Raw genomic sequence first — 20755 nt, forward strand, 5'->3', positions numbered from 1 at the left:
TATGAATAAGAAAGAGGGGTCTATGGAACTATATTTGATAGTTTTACGAGTTTCTGCTAGAGCGAGGGCATCGACGTTGTGGTTGGATGGTGCATTTGGGTCAATGCAGGTGAAGTCCCAGACTAGTAGCTGTCCCCTTGACCAAGGAATCAAGGACATTCCATCAGGACGTTTTCCGTCGAATCTAAAAATGCCGGTCGGTTCAAGTCTTGATGGAATGCCTGCGGATTTGAGAGCGCGCAATATGATGTCATTGCAATTGGTGTGCCGTGGAAAACGGCCTCGGCAAAAGCGGCAATGGAGGCAATGTCTGCCCTTGCGATCGACGCTGGTTTCGCAATGTTTGCATTGGTACGGTAGAACAATTTCGCAATTGAGCCGTAATCCAATAGCAAATCTTAGCTCGTCAGCGGTCAGCAATAAGTCGAGGTTGTTGGAGGGTATAGTTTCCAGAAACTCGTAACCCGATCCTTGGTTTAATTGGTGAAAGACTGTGAGATCGTCGTCATGAAGGCTCGATTTTAGGTAAGCGACGGAGCCTTCGTTGAGTGGAGTATCCCAGTCTCTCTGTAAACAGGAGGAGGGTCGAGGAGTGTTTGGGACAACGGAATTGTCCCAAATGGTCTGGGCTTCAGCTAATAATGGGTCAGGAAAGTGAGTAAGCTGGCTAATGTGTGAGTCAGATGAGAGGCGGGAGGCGATGAATCCACTGATGGAAAGAGTTAAAGGTGAGCGTAAGCCGATGCCCCCGAGCTTGCATGGAAGTGATGCTTGTAGCCATGAATTATGGTTGAAACGAAGATTAAGGATCTCTTCGGCAAGAGATTTGACGGAAGTTTCAAATGATTTTAGTGAGTCGGGAAATTTAAAGATTGAGGTGGATCGAAGAGCGTAAAGAATTTTAGGAATGTAGTAAAAGTTTTTGAGGAGAAAAAAAGCTTGATGGCGAGGGAGAAATTTAGAGATGTTTTTGAAGTGAAGTAAGCTGGATGATGCGTTAGAGAAGAAGTGATTAATGGATTGCAAGCCACCGACAGGTGAGCCGAGATGAGTGAGGGATGATAGCTCGGTTGTAAGGAAGTTATGGGTGAATGGGATGGAACAATGAAGTGGACATATTTCGGTTTTTTGTTCGTTAAGTGAAAGTCCAATTGCGGCGGAATGTGTATTAATGATGGCGAGGGCCTTGGCGACCTCGTGAGGGGAGCCGCAGAACATTCCGTCGTCGATGTACCAAGTGTGGAGTGGAAGATTGCAGTTGGTAGAAATGTTTTTGACCATTTCGTTGATTCCAATGCAGAAAAGTATTATTGTAAAAATAGGGTTTGACTAAACTGCGAATGCTAAGGTAAACTGCGAATGCTTAGGTAAAAATTTTAATATATTATCTTTTATTTGTAGTGAGATCCATTTTCCTATGATATAAATAACTTATAAAAAATTAAATTTTTAGATATATTCAATAATAAAGAAATATACATTAATAGGTGAATTATATTTTATCTCATAATAAATCGTTTAAATCTTTTAATAAAATTATATTAAAATATTAATAATTAAATTTTAAATTTCAATAATATTAAATCCGCAAGATGGCGTATTGTTATTTTATAAAAAAATTTAAAATTATTTTTTTGTTTTATTATATTTTAATATTGTTAATTAAAAAGTAAGCTAAATTCCATATATTATCTATCATTCGAAAAATTGCAAGAACAAATATAGGTTTTTATAAATTTACATATGATCACATTTTAATGGTTAAAGTAAGAAAAATTAATTTTTTTAAATAATTTTTGCATACTTGATATTGATCTTTTTTATAAATAGCCACTATGTTTTTATTGCCATTATTACAATATTACCATACAATAATATCATTCTAATAAATAAGATATCACAGAAAAATTTTATCGAAAATATAATGTTTATAAAAGATTATTTTACACCTAGCATAAAAATGTATATAATGTATAAAGATTTACCATTTTTAGGGGAAATATATAATTTAGATAAGGGATTCCGGTAATTTTATAAATGTCGTTATATTTTATTTATAAAATGATATATTGGTTTTAAGTAAAGAATGGAGAGGGGGGATTGGTGTATTTGTTCGAATTTTCAGATGATTTAGAAAGACTTTGATTTGCTATTCTGAGATATAATAACTTGGGGTTTTAACGTCGGCTAATATCTAATGAGAATTGTTGGTGGGTTAAGCGTCCATGTATTTCTTTTTCTACATTTTGTTTTGCTAAGTTAATCGTTAAAGTAATATAATTTGATTGTTTAAATGACCATGAAAAGTATCTTTGGATTTTGTGGCGAACTTTTGGTTGAGTGGCCCTAAAAAGGGCCTTTGGGTATTATGGCCCTAAAAAGGGCCTTTGGGGTTTATGGCTCTAAAAAGGGCCTTTGGGTGTTATGGCCCTAAAAAGGGCCATTGGATAAATTATTTCTGAAATAAATTAGTGCCTACTGGTTAATTTTTATGTAGGAACTATAATAACTAGCCTCTAGTTCTATCTGATCTAGATCTTTTAGATTGACACGGTTTTTTAGATCCTGTAGGTTGAATTAATGTCAATCCACCACATGTCGAGGTAATTTTTTTCCGTTTATTTGTACTATGTGATTTAAGCACATTTAATATTATTTTTTTACGTTGATCGTCACTTATCTGGTCCCATTCATGACGAATTTTTGTCACATCATACTTTTTTGTTAAATAATAATTTCCCAAACCAAGAAGGGCTCTTTCAAAATCTTTTTCTTGTGCTAAACTTAATTCATAAATTTTATTGACCATCATATGCACAGGTGTTGTAGAATCTCGGTTAAACTTTATTTTTAACACATTATTTAAAGATTCGCAGTTATTGTTAGTATAAAGATAGGATATCACCTTATTTTTTAAAGGTAAATATACATATAAAAATAAATTATTTTTTAAACTGGCATCTATATGTTTCAATAATTTAATAAACTGTTTATCTCTACAATAATCTCGCAGTTTTTCAACCTTTTCTCCAAAGATTTTATCGCTTAATGAAAATACAAGTCCTTCTTTGCCAAAAATTTTAGTTACAATATCTTCCCTTGTCCTTGAATCCATTCCCTCTTTATCCTGTAAAAATAAATTTAGATTCTTTTTCTTATGATAGGTGCATAATATATGAGTAGAATTACTAAAATTCTTTCTTAACGAAGTTATTAAACCTAGCTCCTCATCGCTGCCGAATATAAGATTTTCAACATTTATTTTATTTTTTTTGAAGACGCCTTCCAAGTGCGAAAAGAAAATGTTAAAAGTTTCATAATCAGAGCTGCCATGCAAAAATATAGGACCAAAGAATATAGGATGATCCTGTGAATATTTAGACATGAGCACTTGATTCTTGAAAACTGTTGTCGTCACAAACAAGGGACCTAAATTATAAGTTTTATCAACACCTATAATACTAGGAAAATCTTGAGAACAAATATATTTAATATTATCTAACATTAAACTAGTATATAATATTAGCGAACATACTCTGTCTGGGCTTATATTTATTTTTTTTAATATTGGATATTTATGAATATTTTTTAGTAATTCATTTATCTGGTCAGAAAAATTTTTCAAATAACAAGAATCATTTTATGCAATTCGTTAAATTGTATATTACGAATTTGTTTGATATCTCTGGGAGTAAAATAATTTTCTTCATTAGCTATTAAATCTTGGTACACGTCTTTTGGAGGCTGATGCACTACCTTTTCCTTAATTTGTCGCATTATACAAACTGGGGTACGACTATAAACCCCTAGTAGTTTCTGTTGTTTCCATGTGGAAACAACCCTGGATATGTTCCTATGTATTCAATTATAAATATAGATTGAATAAGATGAACTGAGCTATTTAAATGTTTATCTAAATGGCATATTCTTCTTTTATACGTTTCACAATTTTTCAATTTTGTATAATAACGATTTAAAATTACTAAATCCTGAGGATTTGGTTGTGGTTTTGCTGCAATAAATATATGATTATATCGTTTTGTGGTGGACTTGCCAAATAAGCCATCCTTAATAACCATAGGACCACTGCTAATTGTATTATCATTGATATTTATACTATAATAATATTTTGTTGTACCTGTGGATGTACCAGTCCACGCGCCACAATCGTCGCCATACACTAATTTTTTACCCCTTTCTTTCAAAACCATATTCTCTTTATTACTTATTGTAAATATAACATTGTTTTTGATACTTTTTGATACCGGTTGGTATTGATTCTAGAATATTTATGGGATTCAATAACATTTATAATAATATCGGTGTCTAAAAAAGGTAAGCTGCTACTAACAATTGATGATAAATTAGTAATAGTTGGAGAATTATTGTTAACTGAAGATGGAAATATGAATAGTGAATCATTAAGGATAGCTGGCATCAAAACGGGTGATAAAAAAGCGATACTAGATGGGGAATTGATTAGAGGTTGAAAAATATGTGGAGGATTATTTGCTGATGATGAAATATGTGATAAATGACTCATACTAGACAGGGATTTGATTGAAGGTGAGATAGGTGGAGAATCATTGTCAACAGAAATTGGAGAATCGAATAGTAAACCATCATCAGATAAAATAGTTGGTAAATAGCTAATAATAGGTGGATATTCGATTGGAGGTGGAAAAATATGTTGGGAATTATTTTCAATTAATGGAAATATAAATGGTGCTACATCAATTCTAGGTGACAAATGACTAATAATTGGTGGAGGACTCGATGGTAATGATTGTAGGTAACAGAAATAATTTGGTTTAAAATTTGCCAATTTATCGGGGTAATTTAAACTCGACCACATAAAAACTAAGTTATTTGAACTTGTTCTTCTTACGGCCCGCCCATATACTGGTGTGGTATATGCGCTATACATCCCACGATTAGAAGGTGGACAATAAGATTGAAATGCTTTTCCCAAAGCTGCACTTGATGTATAAAGATGCATCATTTGTGCCCAGCCTCCTACCATCAATGCATCATTTAAAATATGATTGTAATCAGTAGTGGAAATTCTTTCATCACTTATTGTTTTATTACTACTGTAAAATTTATCATCTATATCATAATACTTTCTATTAATTATTATTTCAATTGCTGTCAAGAGTCTCATGTAGAGATGTTCCTCCTCATGACCAAAAATTGCTAGAGACAAGCAACGATAAAAACAATTGCCATCCGCAATAACTTTTCTAGGCGAATAATCTTCTAAAAGATGCCCCTGAAATGATTTTAACAACCTTTGAGAAATAAGGTCTTCCTCCCCAACTAAAAAATTTTCATTACATTTAGTTGATAAATTGTAATGTAAACTGATAAGGCTCAATTCATTTACTGCTGAATTAACTGAAAAATTATTCTGTAATCTAAGCAATGAAGAGCATGGCTTCACATCTATCTTCTCCATCATTGCCTTTTTGAAATAAGATTAATAATTAAAATTAAATATATTTATTATTTCTGATCACTTAAAGATAAAGGTCAACAAAATTAGACTGTTAACACTTTATAATTATTTGTTTTATACTGCTCAATCATTGATCATAACATCAATTGTAATCAGAGTTGTGCAGTACCACAAATATTTGTATCTAAAATACAAAATACAAATATTGTATTAATTTTCTTATTCTTTTCTGCCATATTTAAAATATATTGACGACCAAAATTAATTGAAAAATTTACAACTTATATTAAGATAAATGGATATAAAATAACCCAAACAAAATTAGTAAAGATTACATTTTATATATAAATGCAGGGATCAAAACTGAACCAGAAGCTTTATTTTTAATTGAACCTTTATATTTATCCGAAAAGGTCTAATACTAAATTATTTGAAAATTTTGATTATCTTATAAAATAATAAATATATTTTAAATACTCTTTTACAAATTAATATTCAACTCCCATTAAAATAGTCTCCCTTCCCTATCTATAAAAATGGGCTATTACTGATATTAAAATGCCTGATATATTAACTCATCATTAAATATTTTATTAATTATTGTAAATATTCATTCTTACTAATTGAATATGTTATGTTCTTCACAAATAAATAGTAAAAACTATATTTTATAAACTATTCTAATTTTATTTTGATATTTTGAAAAAAATACTAATATCTGTATCTAAGATTAATTTTTTCACATCTGTATCTAGATTATTTTCTTACGTGATTATCCATTTCTGATTGAATATATTAAGATATATGACGACTAGAAAAAAATCTATTGTTATTGAGGTAAAAAAAGGTAAATGAATGAATGGCATCATGTGAAATATTTATATAAATATGATTCTAACTATTTAAATATAAATTAATCATTTACTATAATATTTAGATAAATCAAGATAAATAATATTTAAATTATTTTATTTAAATAGTAACTTGGTATTATTGAATATCATTTGACACAGAATAATATTTTATATAGTAATATTAACAATATACTTTACCGGCATGATTTTGTTTTAAATATTATACATAGCCCTCCACCATGCGTATTATGATAATTCAGCTTATTAAAATGAATCTTTAATGTTTTAGGGGTAAATTCTGATATATAACATTTTTAAATGATTATATTTTTTTATAATAGTATTTTATAATTATACACGCCAACTTGCGGATTTAATATTATTGGAATTTAAAATTTAATTATTAATATCTTTAATATAATTATATTAAAAGATTTAAACGATTTATTATGAGATAAAAGATAATTTAACTATTAATGTATATTTCTTTATTATTGAATATATCTAAAAATTTAATTTTTTATAAGTTATTTATATCATAGGAAAATGGATCTCACTATAAATAAAAGATAATATATAAAAAATTTTACCTAAGCATTCGCAGTTTACCTTAGCATTCGCAGTTTACCTTAGCATTCGCAGTTTAGTCAAACCGAAAAATATACTTGTATTAAAAATTTAACTCAAAACTGTTTTTTGAAAGAAAAAAAAAATAGCTTCCCTAACGTAAAAAAGAAAAGATATCAAATTTATTACATCTATTGAAGGATGAATAATAAAATGTTTAATTTTTAAAATTATTTATAACTAAATAGATGACGTTAAATACTTGAAAGCAAATTGTTACTATATTTATTATCAAAAGCATTTATTAGTAAAATTCATTATAATATTAGGGGAGACCGGGGATGGTTGGGACACTTTTCGTTCAAACCTTAATAATTTTAATATTAGTAGACTAATCTGAATAATTAAAATATCTTCTGAATCCCAAAAGTATAGGCTATTTGAAATAATTAATATATATTTTATGAAGATTATATTTTTTTAGAAAATTGAATTTAAAATAAAATTTTTTTTGTCCCAACTATGACAGACTCTGTGTACGTTGCGACACACATATGTGATAGTTGGGACACTCGTGAAATAGAGGTCTAAATAAATTTAAAATCAGTAATCCAGTAAGACTAGAGACTATGACACATATGATTTTATTGATAATATTATAATTCACAATCAATAACTATATAAAAAAAATTTTAGCAAAATTTAATAAATTTATTTTGGCGAAAAAAAATTGTAAAGAAAAAAATGTAAAAAATTTTTTTTTTAATCATAAACATAGTGAAAGATAAGTATTTAATTATTTATAATTCACAATACTAAATTAATAATAAAATTATAAAATTGATGATAAAATGAGCTAAAATGGCGTGTCCAAACTATACTATGACCAACTATGACCGAGCCCACTAACTTTATAAATATCATCCAAAATCATATTAATTCATATTTATTGATTCTGAAAGTTTGCCAGATTGGAAAATAGGGTTTAGGCTTTCCTAAAATCTATTTATTATGATTTTTGAAGCTTTATTTATAAACATAAACGATAAAGTTTGCAAATATTTTTTATTACTTTTGGTATGCCAAAACACATTTTCTTCTGTAAAAATTAAAATACTAAATATTTTTCAAATCTTTTTTAGCCAATCATGTATGACAAAATTATCTATGTTAGGCTCAAATTTCCAGTCTTATAAAATAATAGCTCAAATTATAATTAGAATGTCCTAACGTTCCCCTGTACTCAATGTACCCCGGTCTCCCCTAGCTGTAATAAATATTATAACTGTCAAATACGTCTATAAAAGTTGCATTTTATCTAATATTTTATAAACAACTGTATATAATAGAGGATTATAAACTATATGATGTCTATGTCTACTTTCTTATTTTTTATTATACTTATTTGGACCTTGAAATATTTTTAGGAATAGGTATGATAATAAAATTTAAGAATAAATATACAGTTAATTAGTCATTTTGAACTCTGCTAAAAATTTTTAGTTTTCAATTAATAAACGATTATATTTATTTAATTAGGTTTATAAAATAATTTAAATAATAATAGTCGATTAAGCTTCAACTGTTATTGCTAAATTAATATTTAGTGAGTGATATTGATATTCTATTTTTAACACAAAATTTGATTGCTAGATGACATAGTGAAAATATAATTTATATGTTTTAATTTTATCTAATATTTAAATAGTATTCATATAATAAATATTTAGATAGTTTTATTAATTTTTAAATAATAAAATTAAATCTATATTTTACTTAATAGAATTATAAAAGAAATCTTTCAGGGGGCAATCAAAAAAATTTATTTTTAGTTCAAGGGGTTAAGATTCCATTTAAAAAAAGTTTTTTTGCTTCAGGGGGCTCGAGCTCCTGCGCGCCCCCATCTAGCGACGCCACTGATGAAAAGCACATCTTATATTTATAATATTATATTGAGAATCATTAAGATTGATTGTTAATTCATTAGGTACATTTGTGATAGTAGTAGAAATATCATTAAATTATCTATATTTTGTGTTTGTTCTTCATCATTTTCAGACATTTAGTTTTCAACATCTCCTCCATAAATAATTACTATCTTAATTAGATTTGCCCCATTATCAGTTATAATGTATATTTGTGATGTTTTGATTTCATAATTATTTAATACTTTTATTAAAATAAGTTTTAAATTTTCTGCAATGGACCGTTCAAAATTTCTTTCAATGCTAATGTTCTCAGAACAATTTTTGCTTTTTGAATAAACCGAAAATTGATCCCAATAATGGACCTGTTCTATACGAGTAACAGTCAATTTTTAGAGATAATAACTTACCATTTATTTCTTTGATTATATTTTGCCGAATACTTAAGGCTAATTCTGCAACATTAGATTGAATATACAGAGAATTAATTTTAATATTACCCATGCCTTCTTATATAGGATCAAAATTTTTTTTAAAACAGCTATCATCGATGAATTTGAATGGTCTGCAATTAAAAGTGACAAACTCAGTACAAGTATCGATTAGATATTGTTTTTATTTTAATCTTCTATCTTCTGTTGGCTTGATGACGTTTATACTTTTTTATTTTATTAGATTTTTGTTGTGATATTTTGTTAATTTTATCGAATTCTAGAGGTTTCTTATTATATGGCGCTCAAGATTTGCTCCATGATGGCTTTTCATATTTATTTGACAATCAGCAATATTACATTTTGATGTGTCATTTCATTGGCATACGCAGCGGGGTGGGGCAGGGGGACAAATCCCCCCCCCCCCTTCCAAGCCAAAAAATGCAGATGCCGAATATATTTTTCAAAAATATTGTTTATATTAATTTATATTTGTTAATATTTATTCGTATCTCATATTAAATATATATTTAATTACATTTATTATCACATTCATAAGTTATTTTATCAATTAATTTCGATTTTAAGTTTTCCGGCGTAATATTTACTTATTATTTTCAAATTTTTAGTGGCGTAATATTTATCTACCATTTTCAAATTTCTAGTCATATAATTATTTCTGAAACTTCTGGTCCAACAGGGAAAAAGAAATTGCAACCTTGTCCAACGAGATAGAGTCTCTGCCATCAAGCAGTAACAGCTTTTAAGGAGTTAGAAGAGCCAATTATTTGCTATTACTGAAATATCACAATGGCCTGAAAGAAATATTTTCTCAGAAGCAAGAAAATTATTGGATTCAATGCTTATTCCAAATTTTATTTCTCATTAGAATGTATTATTTAATTATACAAATATTTTAAGTATTACTTTTCAAAAACATGACAGACTTGATTAAGAAGATGAGAATAGCGGAGAGCATTTTATCAGAACTCAAGGAAATTAGGGCTAATGTTAATGAAGAATTTCATATTTTATTGTTGAGTCAAAAGCAGAGCTATACGTGTTTAATATTTGTCTCCCTCGACTTGTAGCAAGGCAAGCTCATCGTTAAAACATTAATATAGGATCAGTAGAAGAGTATATCTTAGATGCGGATACATTTATAACCCAAATAAATGAATTTTTAATTCATCATGCAGCACTTACTAATCTGCAAATATTACTTCTAAAAAAGCCTTCTCAACCTTTTTCAGATGGTGATAGAAGAAAAAATATTTGTTAGATTTTTATTATGAAGATGTTAAAGTATCTTATGATGCCTTACTAGCTGAATAACTATGTTTATAAGATTAACTATGGTTGATATAGTCCCAAAAAATGCTATGGATGCTCTGCATTACACATTTTAGATTAAATTCCCAATGTATTAAAAGGGTTTATAAACTCTTCCCATTAGTAAACTAATGAGAGAACATTCTCTTTTTTTAGAAGGATAACAGAGGCCTGCAAAAGTACCATTTGCAGGGCACGGCCCGGATTTTTTTTAAGATTTTTTACCGCCTGGCCTGGGTTTTTTTAAAAAAATTTTTTAGGCCCAGCTTCGCTTTTTTTAAAAAATTTTCAGGCCCGGCCCGGCTTTTTTTTAAATAAAATTTTCAGGCCCGGCCAGGATTTTTTTAAAATAAATTATATTTATTTTTGATTTTTATAGCTAATAATAACGATTTCAAATATAGCTGTTTTAAAAAATACAGCCCGGCCTGGGTGTTTTTTTAAAAAAATTTCGGGCCCGGCCCGGGTATATTTAACAAAATTACCTGCAGGTCTCTGAAAAACATACCAAGAAGTACAACATCTGAAAGTAGATTGAAAAGTTTGGATCTTTTGAATATTCATAGGCATTTGACGATAAGCAAGGATGAGATAATTGAAAAATTAGCTCAATCCCAGCGAAGATGGATTTTACATTGTAAATATATAACATACAAAATACAATTATTCCTAATAAACTTTTTGTGTAAAGTCTAAAAAAAATCAAATTTCTATATTTGGTCATTTAATTGATTCTTTACATATAATTTTTTTATAATTCACATTAATTTAAAATTGTGTATTAGGAATAGTTATTAGTCCTAATAAATTTATGCTTGATATTTTTAAAAGACAATAATATTTCTTAAAAAATTTTATTATCCCCCCCCCCCCCAGACCAAATTCCTGCGTACGCGCCTGTGTCATTTATAATACTTTATGTTAATAATTTACATTTTAATTTTTCTCTAGGTATTATAATTTAAGCTTAAAAAATTTAAAAAATGTTGTAAAATGGCAATATGCTAAAGTTTATAAAAATTATGACAGATACTTATCAATCAAATAAGATTAATAAAAACAATTCGAATATAATATAAATTTTTGCAATATACTAGTTGTTGTAATATGTAAATTACTTTGAAATAAAATAGAGGAAAAAGAAGTAATATTCAAATCGATTGTTAAACAGAAAAACGTAATGAATTATTAGATTTTTTGAATAAAGACGATGTAAATGAATTGGAAAAGAAAGTATATATAATCGGGAATATTTTACTTAAAAAAAAGAAGAAGGATTATGATTTTACGAACTTAATTTTTAATTTTAATTTCTTATTTTAATTATGATTATGTAATTAGTATTTATATTAATTAATAAAGTATTAGTAGTTAATTTATTTATACCATTTATTTTATTCTCTAAATTCTCTCAACCACTACATTTGTTGGCCGAAACATTATGTTCTATGGACATATTCAGTCTACTTAAAATACTAAAATTTTACAATGGTGTTGGAGAGAGGAGGCGACAGAGCAATTACAACAATTCAGTCTAATTAACTCTGAAAAGAAATTCTAAATAAAGGGGGAAGGAGATGTATGAAATGACTATCGATACTAAGACAAAGAATGAGAGCAATAAAACAATGGTATCAATATTAATGGTCGTAATTCGGAAAAGAATAGAATTAGTCGTTTAGCTAAAAAGAATTCGTCACAAGAGATCGTTATAGGTACAAGTAATCGTTTTATATAATAGTAGGTTGGGATTAACCAAAAATCTTCATAAAGAAACAGCTTTTCGTCATTAGAAATTTTATGCCGCAATCGAGCTCACTTAGAGATCAAATTTTTATTTGAGATCAAAAGATAAAAGAAATAGTTATCGTATAAGAGATCTTAAGACGGATATAGTGACAAGCGACTAGGTAGAACAAGTGAAAAATTTATTGACTCGATCACATTTATCAAAATATAATTAAAATAATGATTTTTCAGGATGCAATCGTTAATCGTTGACAAATTATCGCCAATTGCTTATCAAAACTTAAGTATAGGATACAAAATCGATGATCTTAAAAACAAGAATTCGGGAAAACAATCGTTAATCGTAGATCAAGCATCGCACATCGTTGACCGAGATAATGATCATTAGTTACAAGAGAACGTTAGAAACGAGCAAAAGACCAAATTAATTTATCAGGAGAATAAGACATAGTATCGATAATCGTTGACTAGCAATCGTGTATCGTTTAGTTAATCAAGTTGTCAGTGCTAAAAGCTCATCAATAACAGACTAAGACAAAAAACAGAATCTATCGGTGATGTAAGTGAGCAAAAAATAAAACAGTAATTGGATACATGCTCGAATATGGGATGTGGGGCCTAATTTAAGTGTAAGGGTGTTGTAATATAAATTACTTTGAAATAAAATAGAGTAAAAAGAAGTAATATTCAAATCGAAGTAATATTCAAATCAAGTAATATTCAAATCGATTGTTAAACAGAAAAACGTAACGAATTATTAGATTTTTTGAATAAAGACGATGTAAATGAATAGGAAAAGAAAGTATATATATTCGGAAATATTTTACTTAAAAAAAGAAGGATTATGATTTTACGAACTAATTTTTAATCTTTTAATTTTAATTTTTTTATATTATTTTAATTTCTTATTTTAATTATGATTATATAATTAGTATTTATATTAATTAATAAAGTATTAGTAGTTAATTTATTTACACTATTTATTTTATTCTCTAAATTCTCTCAACCACTACATTTGTTGGCCGAAACATTATGTTCTATGGACATATTCAGTCTACTTAAAATACTAAAATTTTACAATCTTACACATTATTTTAGCATCAAATCATGAGGTTCTAACCGGTTTAGAGGCATTTTAGCGGTTCGGTTCAGATTCGACTAGAAATTTTTTTAGTGGTTTAGGTTCGATAAAAGGTTTTGGCGGTTTAATGGTTCGGTTTAGGTTGGGTTTGGATCCCTAGAAAAAAATTATTTTAAATTTTATAAATCATTTAGGCTGAGTTTATAATTCAGATAAACTACCAAAGTTCTTCATTTTTATTTTATTTATTACTAGGGCTGTGCCTATATTTAATATCGGATCCTATCGGCAGCGATTAGCGTTTTCAAAAATATCAGATTGGGTCGATCTTTTTAAAAACATATCCGATCCGATATTTTTTATTGTTTTTGGTTATATTATTTATTTTATAAATAATTTCATAATAATAAATTAATGAAAGGAACTAATAAAAAATTTATTTGTTGTAATGTTTAAAAAAAATAGTTTAAAATTTTACACTATTTTTTGTTAAATGAAGCTGTTTAACACTACATTCATCCATAATTTAGCCGAACATGAACCGAACCTCTAAAATGCCTCTGAACCGGTTCGAATCTCATAATTATATGCTTATAAAATAATGTGTAAGTTATTATTAGTATATTGCAAAAATTTAAATTATATTCGAATTATTTTAAAGATTATTGTCAATCACATTTGATTGATAAGTGTCAGTCATAATTTTTATAAACTTTAGTATATTGTCATTTTACAACATTTTTTAAATATTTGAAGCTTATAAATTATAATGCCTAGAGAAAAATTAATTCCAATATATAAATTATTTAAATATAGTATTATAAATGACACATCAAATCTGATATCATACTGGTAGAGCCGGCTACCCAAGTTGGTGTGGAAAGATGTTTTTACAATTAAATTTATATTATCTCATTGTAGATGTAATTTGAGTGAGACGAATTTTGAAAATATATTAATTGTGCGGTTTATAAAAAAATTTTAAGTAATTGTTTATATTAAAATTAATCGTTGATATTTATTTGTTATATTTATAAATTAAATATTATTTTATATTGCGCAATTAATAAAAATGAAGGTTTTATGTATGTGTTTTTTATTTTAATTATGAAATAAATAAAAAATTTTCCCTATACATTATTCGAATGTAGGTTTGAATACAAAAGCGCTCGAACTGAACCGATATTTTTATTTTTTGCGAACTGAACCTGAACCTTGAACTGTTATTTTTATCCGAATCTGAACCCGAACAGATATTCTTTTCAGTTTGGATCCCTGTTTAAAAGAAAAAAATATTTTAATTAACTACAAATATCGACTATTTGCGTCCCCCAAAAGGAGACATAGTTATGTGGAATATTTCAAGTTAAATTTTATGCGGGATAAAAAGGAATATCAGATCAAAATTTTGAAAATCAAATGTTAAAAATAAATAAATTATTACAAAGAACTTATCTTATAATATATTATGATTGTATATTTTTATTATCTATGTCGAAAAAAAATAAAATTTATATATATATTTAAAATTTTTTACGCGTTTCTTTTTTTGAATAGCCAATGATATGTTTTCACAAATAACGGCAGTCCTTTTTTCAAATGTAACCGGCTATCGCGCTTCTTTTTTCAAAAAGTTTACAGCACTATATTTTCCATACCAATATATCTAATATGATAAATATCTCCCTATTTTTCTATCATATCATATTACATCTTTAGAAATTATGTCTAGAAAATTAAAAACTCGTTTAAGATTTAAATATTTTGTTATGACATTAGGTAATGCTCTCCGCTGTAACCGCCACATCTTCCCATCCGTTGTTTAATTTTGACGTAGATACTCTCTATTGAAACGTTGCATTTATTATTTAATAATCTTTAATTGAATTCTCTTTGTTTTGGGGAATCTAGTAAAATCAGATTTTCATCCACATTTATCTAATGAATTTCTTCCGACAACATCCTCAGTTATCGGTACTTAGGTATGAAAATGTTGAAATTTCAGGGGGAGCATATTTTTTAAAAATGTTTACTTAAATGATTTTAAACAAATAAAAGTTGTAAATTTTTAGCCCCGCCCGTCCGCCCATTTTTAATTTTTCATAACCCGCCCACCCGCTCGCCCTTTCTTTAACAAAATTAAACCTTTTGCCCAGATGGAAAGGCGGGTTGCAGATGATCTCTAATATACATATATTTTTTTATTGTGATGGTATTTAAACTCATTCTAAAGTTTAAAATCCTTGTAAAAAATGTTGAGCTTCTACTTTTATAAAATTTTAAACAAGTGTAACTAAGATTAATCTATATCAGGATGTAAAAAAATTAGAATGCCAGATTTTTACCTTCATTGTAATTATCGACACTAAAAAAAGGAATATGGAATATTTTATATTTAATTGTTCAAATATTATTTGAAATGTTTTTATATGATATTCTTATTATTCTAGTAAGGATTTTGCATTTTTTTAAATATTATTTTAATTATTATTATTTTTAAGAACATCCAACCTCAGATTTCTTTTTAAAATTTTGCATAAATGTGTTGTTAAATAATACTGAAACGATTAATTAATTACAAATGGCAAGAAAAGTTATATGATATCCAAAAAACGCTTGTTTTTTTAGTATTATTATCGATTTATAAGGAAACAAAGGCATACAGATTGGTCTAAATGTTTTATAAAAATCGGAAAAATGAATTATTTTTAACGATTTAAATTAGAATATGGATAAATGGACCGCAACATTAAGAAATCTATGCATATTTTTTATTTTGATACTAGAATCAGTTTATTTTTGAATTCTGTAGATTTAATTGAATTACAATCGATAAGGGTAAAAATAAACAATTTGACCCTTGATATTCCCAGAAATGTGAGAGCTAGGATGCTAAAATTTGAACCCTCTTTTAGTTATGTGTACCTTAGTTTGTAAACAAAATTTTACCCAAATTTTAAAGGGCTGGAAGAATCATGATTGATTTATCATGGGAAATGACCCCTATTAATTAATTATAATATTTAGAGCATTAAGTCAAAATACTCAAATTTTAGCACTCAAGAAAACCCTTGAAATTATTTCTTCGGGGGCTTGCAGCAACTTAACGATGTCACTGGTTAGGACCTGAGTTCACAGGCATTTCATTCTCGGATGTTAAGCCTGCTCATGATTATATTATATAACAATAAATTAACATAATGAATTATTTTGTCTTAAAAAAATAAGAGGCATATATGTTTGGTCCGCTACAACTTTACATTTATTGAAACCGAGGAATTTTAACAACCAAATGAACGAGTTGATTCAGATCAAACAATTTGAGTTGGCGTTACGATTAACTGTAAATTTCAATATATATTCTAAATAATTTGCAATTTTATCTCAACGATGCATTAAAAATGGAGTTAATGTTTATTAGGATATCTCATGTTTAGACGACTTGGAAAGGGAAAGGGCTATTAAGAATATACAATACATGCACGCTAAAACCCTTTTTAACCAAAAAAGATATAAAGATTCAATGTATCTATTCGGCCGTCTTAAAATAGGTTTGGTTAATTTCTTGATATTATAAAATTTCACATTTTTAAAATGAATTCTTAGATCCAACTAAAGTCTTGAATCTATATCCCAACATGTTGCCTTCCGATTTTGACGATATAATTAGTAAACTTGACAAAACGAGTTCCGATAATTTCCAAGAAACAGAATGCGACTCCCCGACTTCCCCTTATGATAATAATCAAGAAAATAATAATTTCACGATGAAGACTCAAGAAATAGATTGGAACAACGCTCTCTTGGCTTTGATCGAGTACTTAACCGAGATGAGAGTTTATTTTTTTGCCTTGCTAAATGAAAATAGTAATATGATACATATTTTAAACAATATTTTTCTTAATGATTATTACATTTATTCGCAATAATAAAATATATTTCTGTAATGTCGATGGAAAGTTAAATCATTTCAGTGGCTTAGACAAGAGGGATTTTGGGGATGAAAGCTCCCATGGAAAATATTAGATTAATGTTTTCATATTATATATATATATATCTAGACGAAAATTAAATTTCTTTTTTAATAAAACACGCTCCTTAATTTTCTATTTTTATAAAATCATATCAGAAATTTATTCCCCTATTTAAAAAGTGCAGGAAAATTCTATGAATAAATAATAATAAATTTTATTTTTTAACAAAATTTTCACATTAAAAAGATTATAAAATTAAAAAATCAGGAGGCTTCCCAAAAATGTTTATAATTCCTATGAAATCGACATTTGATCTTCTTATAAGAATTTAAAAGCCTCAAACTTAGCGGTGGAGGGTAGAAAATCATCTATTGTAATCTTTTTCAATTTCACCTTAACGAAATCATCTTATTTTGATATCACATTTTACAAAGATGCTATATGTCTATTTGACTATATGCCATTTAGGATTGAAAGCTCGGATAATCTTTCATCTGTCTTACTTGACTTGAAATAACTCTAATATTGGTTTTAACTTATAAAAAAATTTCAGGCGCATACCACGGTTAGCGCATTAGTAGAAATCATAGCTAAATTTCCATTATTTATTGATTAAAAATAAATTTTAGTGCAGCTGTAGTTCATTATCAGGTTAAACCACTATGCAAAGCAATGTTAGTTCTTTAACGGCCTAACACATTAATATCCGATGTATCATTGTCATATTTGAAAAGGTTAGCAAATGAACATTCTACAACAACCACTAAATATGATTCCACTATAAGTGACTTAGAACAAGAAAGCCATTCTTCTCAAAAACGCCACACAGGATATGATTGTTCTAAATTTTTGGAGAGAAAAGTGGATCACTTCCGAATCTTTCTAAGCTAGCCGAAACCAAAATTCTTTTTGTTTCAGAGCACACCAATTGAAAATGTTTTCTCTACCGTTGGGTTGACGTTGAATTCAAGGAGGTTATTCTTGTGCCCGGCAAATTTAAATAATATGATTTTTATACATGATAAGAATAATATCGCAAAGTTTAGTTTGAATTTATAATTGAGTTTTCTTTTCAATAAAGTTGTAAAAATACACCGATATTTTTTAGTGTACATTTTATTTTTTAATTTAATTTAGCTTTTCTTAAAAAAATTATTACCAATTTTAAATATTTATATTATAAAAATGTAGGCACGCCGTTTTTAGCCGCCGGCGTTTTTAAAACTCTCGCCTGCTGCCAATAGTTTCATCGGCGCACAGGTCTACATATAGCTTTAACTTTAGAATTAGTGAGAATAAGATTTATATCAAATTTTTGAGAATATAATGAGATTTTAACTATTTTGCTTCTATATCCTATTAAATAAACAAAAAATAAAATATTTATAAAAAAATTATATAATTCATTAGATTTATTTTACAAACCACAATTTAAAATCTGATATATAAGATTCAGCCTATGGCGTCCATTATAGTTCTTATTTCGCCTATAAGTTTCTGTTTATTGAGTGGAATTTGATTGATTATTAGTACGAGGCATTACATACTGGAGATATTTAGTGCTTCTATAATTTTCGTTCTGCCTGATGTCAATCTTGGGATTTTGCCAATATTGTTTTTTCTCTAGACTCTCCCGAATAGGTTGAAACACTAGAAGGTATTAAAAACTCACTAATTATTAATATAAGTTTCAGAAGTAACGCTTCCATAGCTGACTTCACGCTTAAGTCACCATACCATACTTTTTATTTAATTTATAAATCGATTACTTTTTGGTGAACGAGAAAAATTTATCAAAATATAAACCAAACGGTTTTTCTATATTCTTCGTTCTGTATCAATGACTTTATACCTATTTACCAATAAATTTTTCTTTACTACCTTCAAAACAGATTATAGTATTAAAATGCACTAACTAAGCACTACTTATTATTGGTTGGTATAAGTTTAGGATTAATTATTAACTCACTTCACCCGTAGTGGCATCGTAGCCTTTGTCTTCGCTAGTAAAATGCTTGTTATTGATGCACGTAATAAGCACGAATATTTTCTGACACTCACGTCTGATTATATTGTTTACAAAAATTTACCAAATTAAAATCGCAAATATGCAGATTTTTAGCGAAGACAAAGACATTGTTATCATTTTTTATAACCCGTTTGTGGTTTGTAAAACAGTAGAGAAATTAATAAGCATTATTTAGGCACTTATTAGCGCTAACCAGATATTTAGTTTTTCTATATTTTGTATTTTTCATTCTGCTTGAAACCAGTTTTGACATTTTTTATTATTTTTCTAATAACTTTTTCTTATACTATTTATTCACCAAACGGATTAAAATAATATTCAATTAAGCACTAAACATTGTTAAAATTTTCAGAATAAATGCTTTTAAAAATTTTGTTTTTAATAATTTTTCCTTTACATTAACTACTATACTGGTTAAATCACTGATATAGGTACTAATAAAGCCCGAAACATTGGTGTATATTTTCGATTTGGGCTTTTGTTCAGGCAACTAAAAGAGATTAAAGATATTACATATTTAAAAAAAAACAATAAATATAACAATGGGAAAAAATATTTAATCAGTATTTTATTTTCTATATGCGTAACAAGAAATGGGGGTTTGAGAAAATCATCATCCTACCCCCCTCCCTGAATAAATCCTGTCTACGCCACTGCCAGTCTTTACTTTTTCTAAAAAATGATAACGTTTACAACACCGGCAAAATCGATCCACTATAAAATATTTTTTATCATCTTCAAGATGGAACATTTATCGATAAAGCGTCGAATTCTGAATATCTCAAAATCATAGACACATGCTTGCTAAAATGTTATTCAAAAACGAACGACGCGCTTATAGGACCCTTGTTACGTTTGCCCAAAAATTTCTGTGATACTAAAGTTTGCGAAAGAATCCTTAAAAAACGCGGCAAAAATGAAGAACTAGTTATACTTTATCAAAGAACAGGCTTGCACAGAAAAGCCCTCAACACATTGGTATCGGTCATCGACCACAATTTGGTTATTGATAGGGAAAATGATAAGGATGAAGATACTGCTAGGGCCCATAACATAGAAAGACTAGTGACATATTTACAGCGTTTAGGTTTGCTCATTGATTTCTATGTTAAATAATATTATTTTCATATTCATAATTGCATATTTGTAAAAAGGATTTTTGTTTAAATATTACTAATTATATTAATTTGACCAACTCCTATACGGCTTAGGCAAGTTTTTTGCTTAAAAAATTACAAACATTTAAGTCGAGCCTCAACTTTAGACGAGACAAATAAAATTAAGATAAAATGATAAGCCTTTTTAGATATATATAAATAAGTGATCAAAATCACAATTAAATCTTTATAAATTAT

The 20755-nt window shown here is 27.8% G+C and overlaps 2 protein-coding genes and 1 long non-coding RNA gene across 7 annotated transcripts in view; 1 reads left to right on the forward strand and 2 right to left on the reverse strand.

Moving 5' to 3' along the window:
* LOC135930052 (vam6/Vps39-like protein) overlaps window positions 1-20755 on the forward strand; it is a 63995-nt gene that overhangs the window by 21424 nt on the left and 21816 nt on the right. For all 4 annotated transcript variants that reach the window (XM_065466832.1, XM_065466834.1, XM_065466833.1 and 1 more), the window contains 4 exons: window positions 16626-16740; window positions 16819-16948; window positions 17004-17264; window positions 20143-20487. In XM_065466832.1, the coding sequence (XP_065322904.1) occupies window positions 16626-16740; window positions 16819-16948; window positions 17004-17264; window positions 20143-20487 (851 nt within the window). The remainder of the gene's footprint in view (window positions 1-16625; window positions 16741-16818; window positions 16949-17003; window positions 17265-20142; window positions 20488-20755) is intronic.
* On the reverse strand, window positions 1843-6325 carry LOC135930053 (uncharacterized). 2 transcript variants are annotated; one of them, XR_010572715.1, is made up of 2 exons: window positions 6227-6325; window positions 1843-2254 (listed from the first exon to the last, which is right to left on the reverse strand). XR_010572715.1 is itself a non-coding variant. In XM_065466836.1 (2 exons), exons 1-2 carry the CDS (start codon window positions 6236-6238, stop codon window positions 4226-4228), a joined length of 1251 nt encoding a protein of 416 aa, XP_065322908.1. In that variant the 5' UTR covers window positions 6239-6295; the 3' UTR covers window positions 3609-4225. The 2 variants fall into 2 exon arrangements, 1 of the variants encoding a protein (XP_065322908.1); XM_065466836.1 differs by lacking the exon at window positions 1843-2254 and adding an exon at window positions 3609-5464 and having other exon boundaries at window positions 6227-6295.
* LOC135930054 (uncharacterized) lies at window positions 13927-15901 on the reverse strand. The gene is made up of 3 exons (XR_010572716.1): window positions 15743-15901; window positions 14935-15063; window positions 13927-14672 (listed from the first exon to the last, which is right to left on the reverse strand). It is a non-coding gene; the product is annotated as an uncharacterized LOC135930054 (long non-coding RNA).

The sequence above is a fragment of the Gordionus sp. m RMFG-2023 genome, chromosome 5 (genome assembly GCF_954871325.1).
Source record: "Gordionus sp. m RMFG-2023 chromosome 5, tfGorSpeb1-WG-v2, whole genome shotgun sequence".
Lineage (NCBI taxonomy): Eukaryota > Metazoa > Nematomorpha > Gordioida > Chordodea > Parachordodidae > Gordionus > Gordionus sp. m RMFG-2023.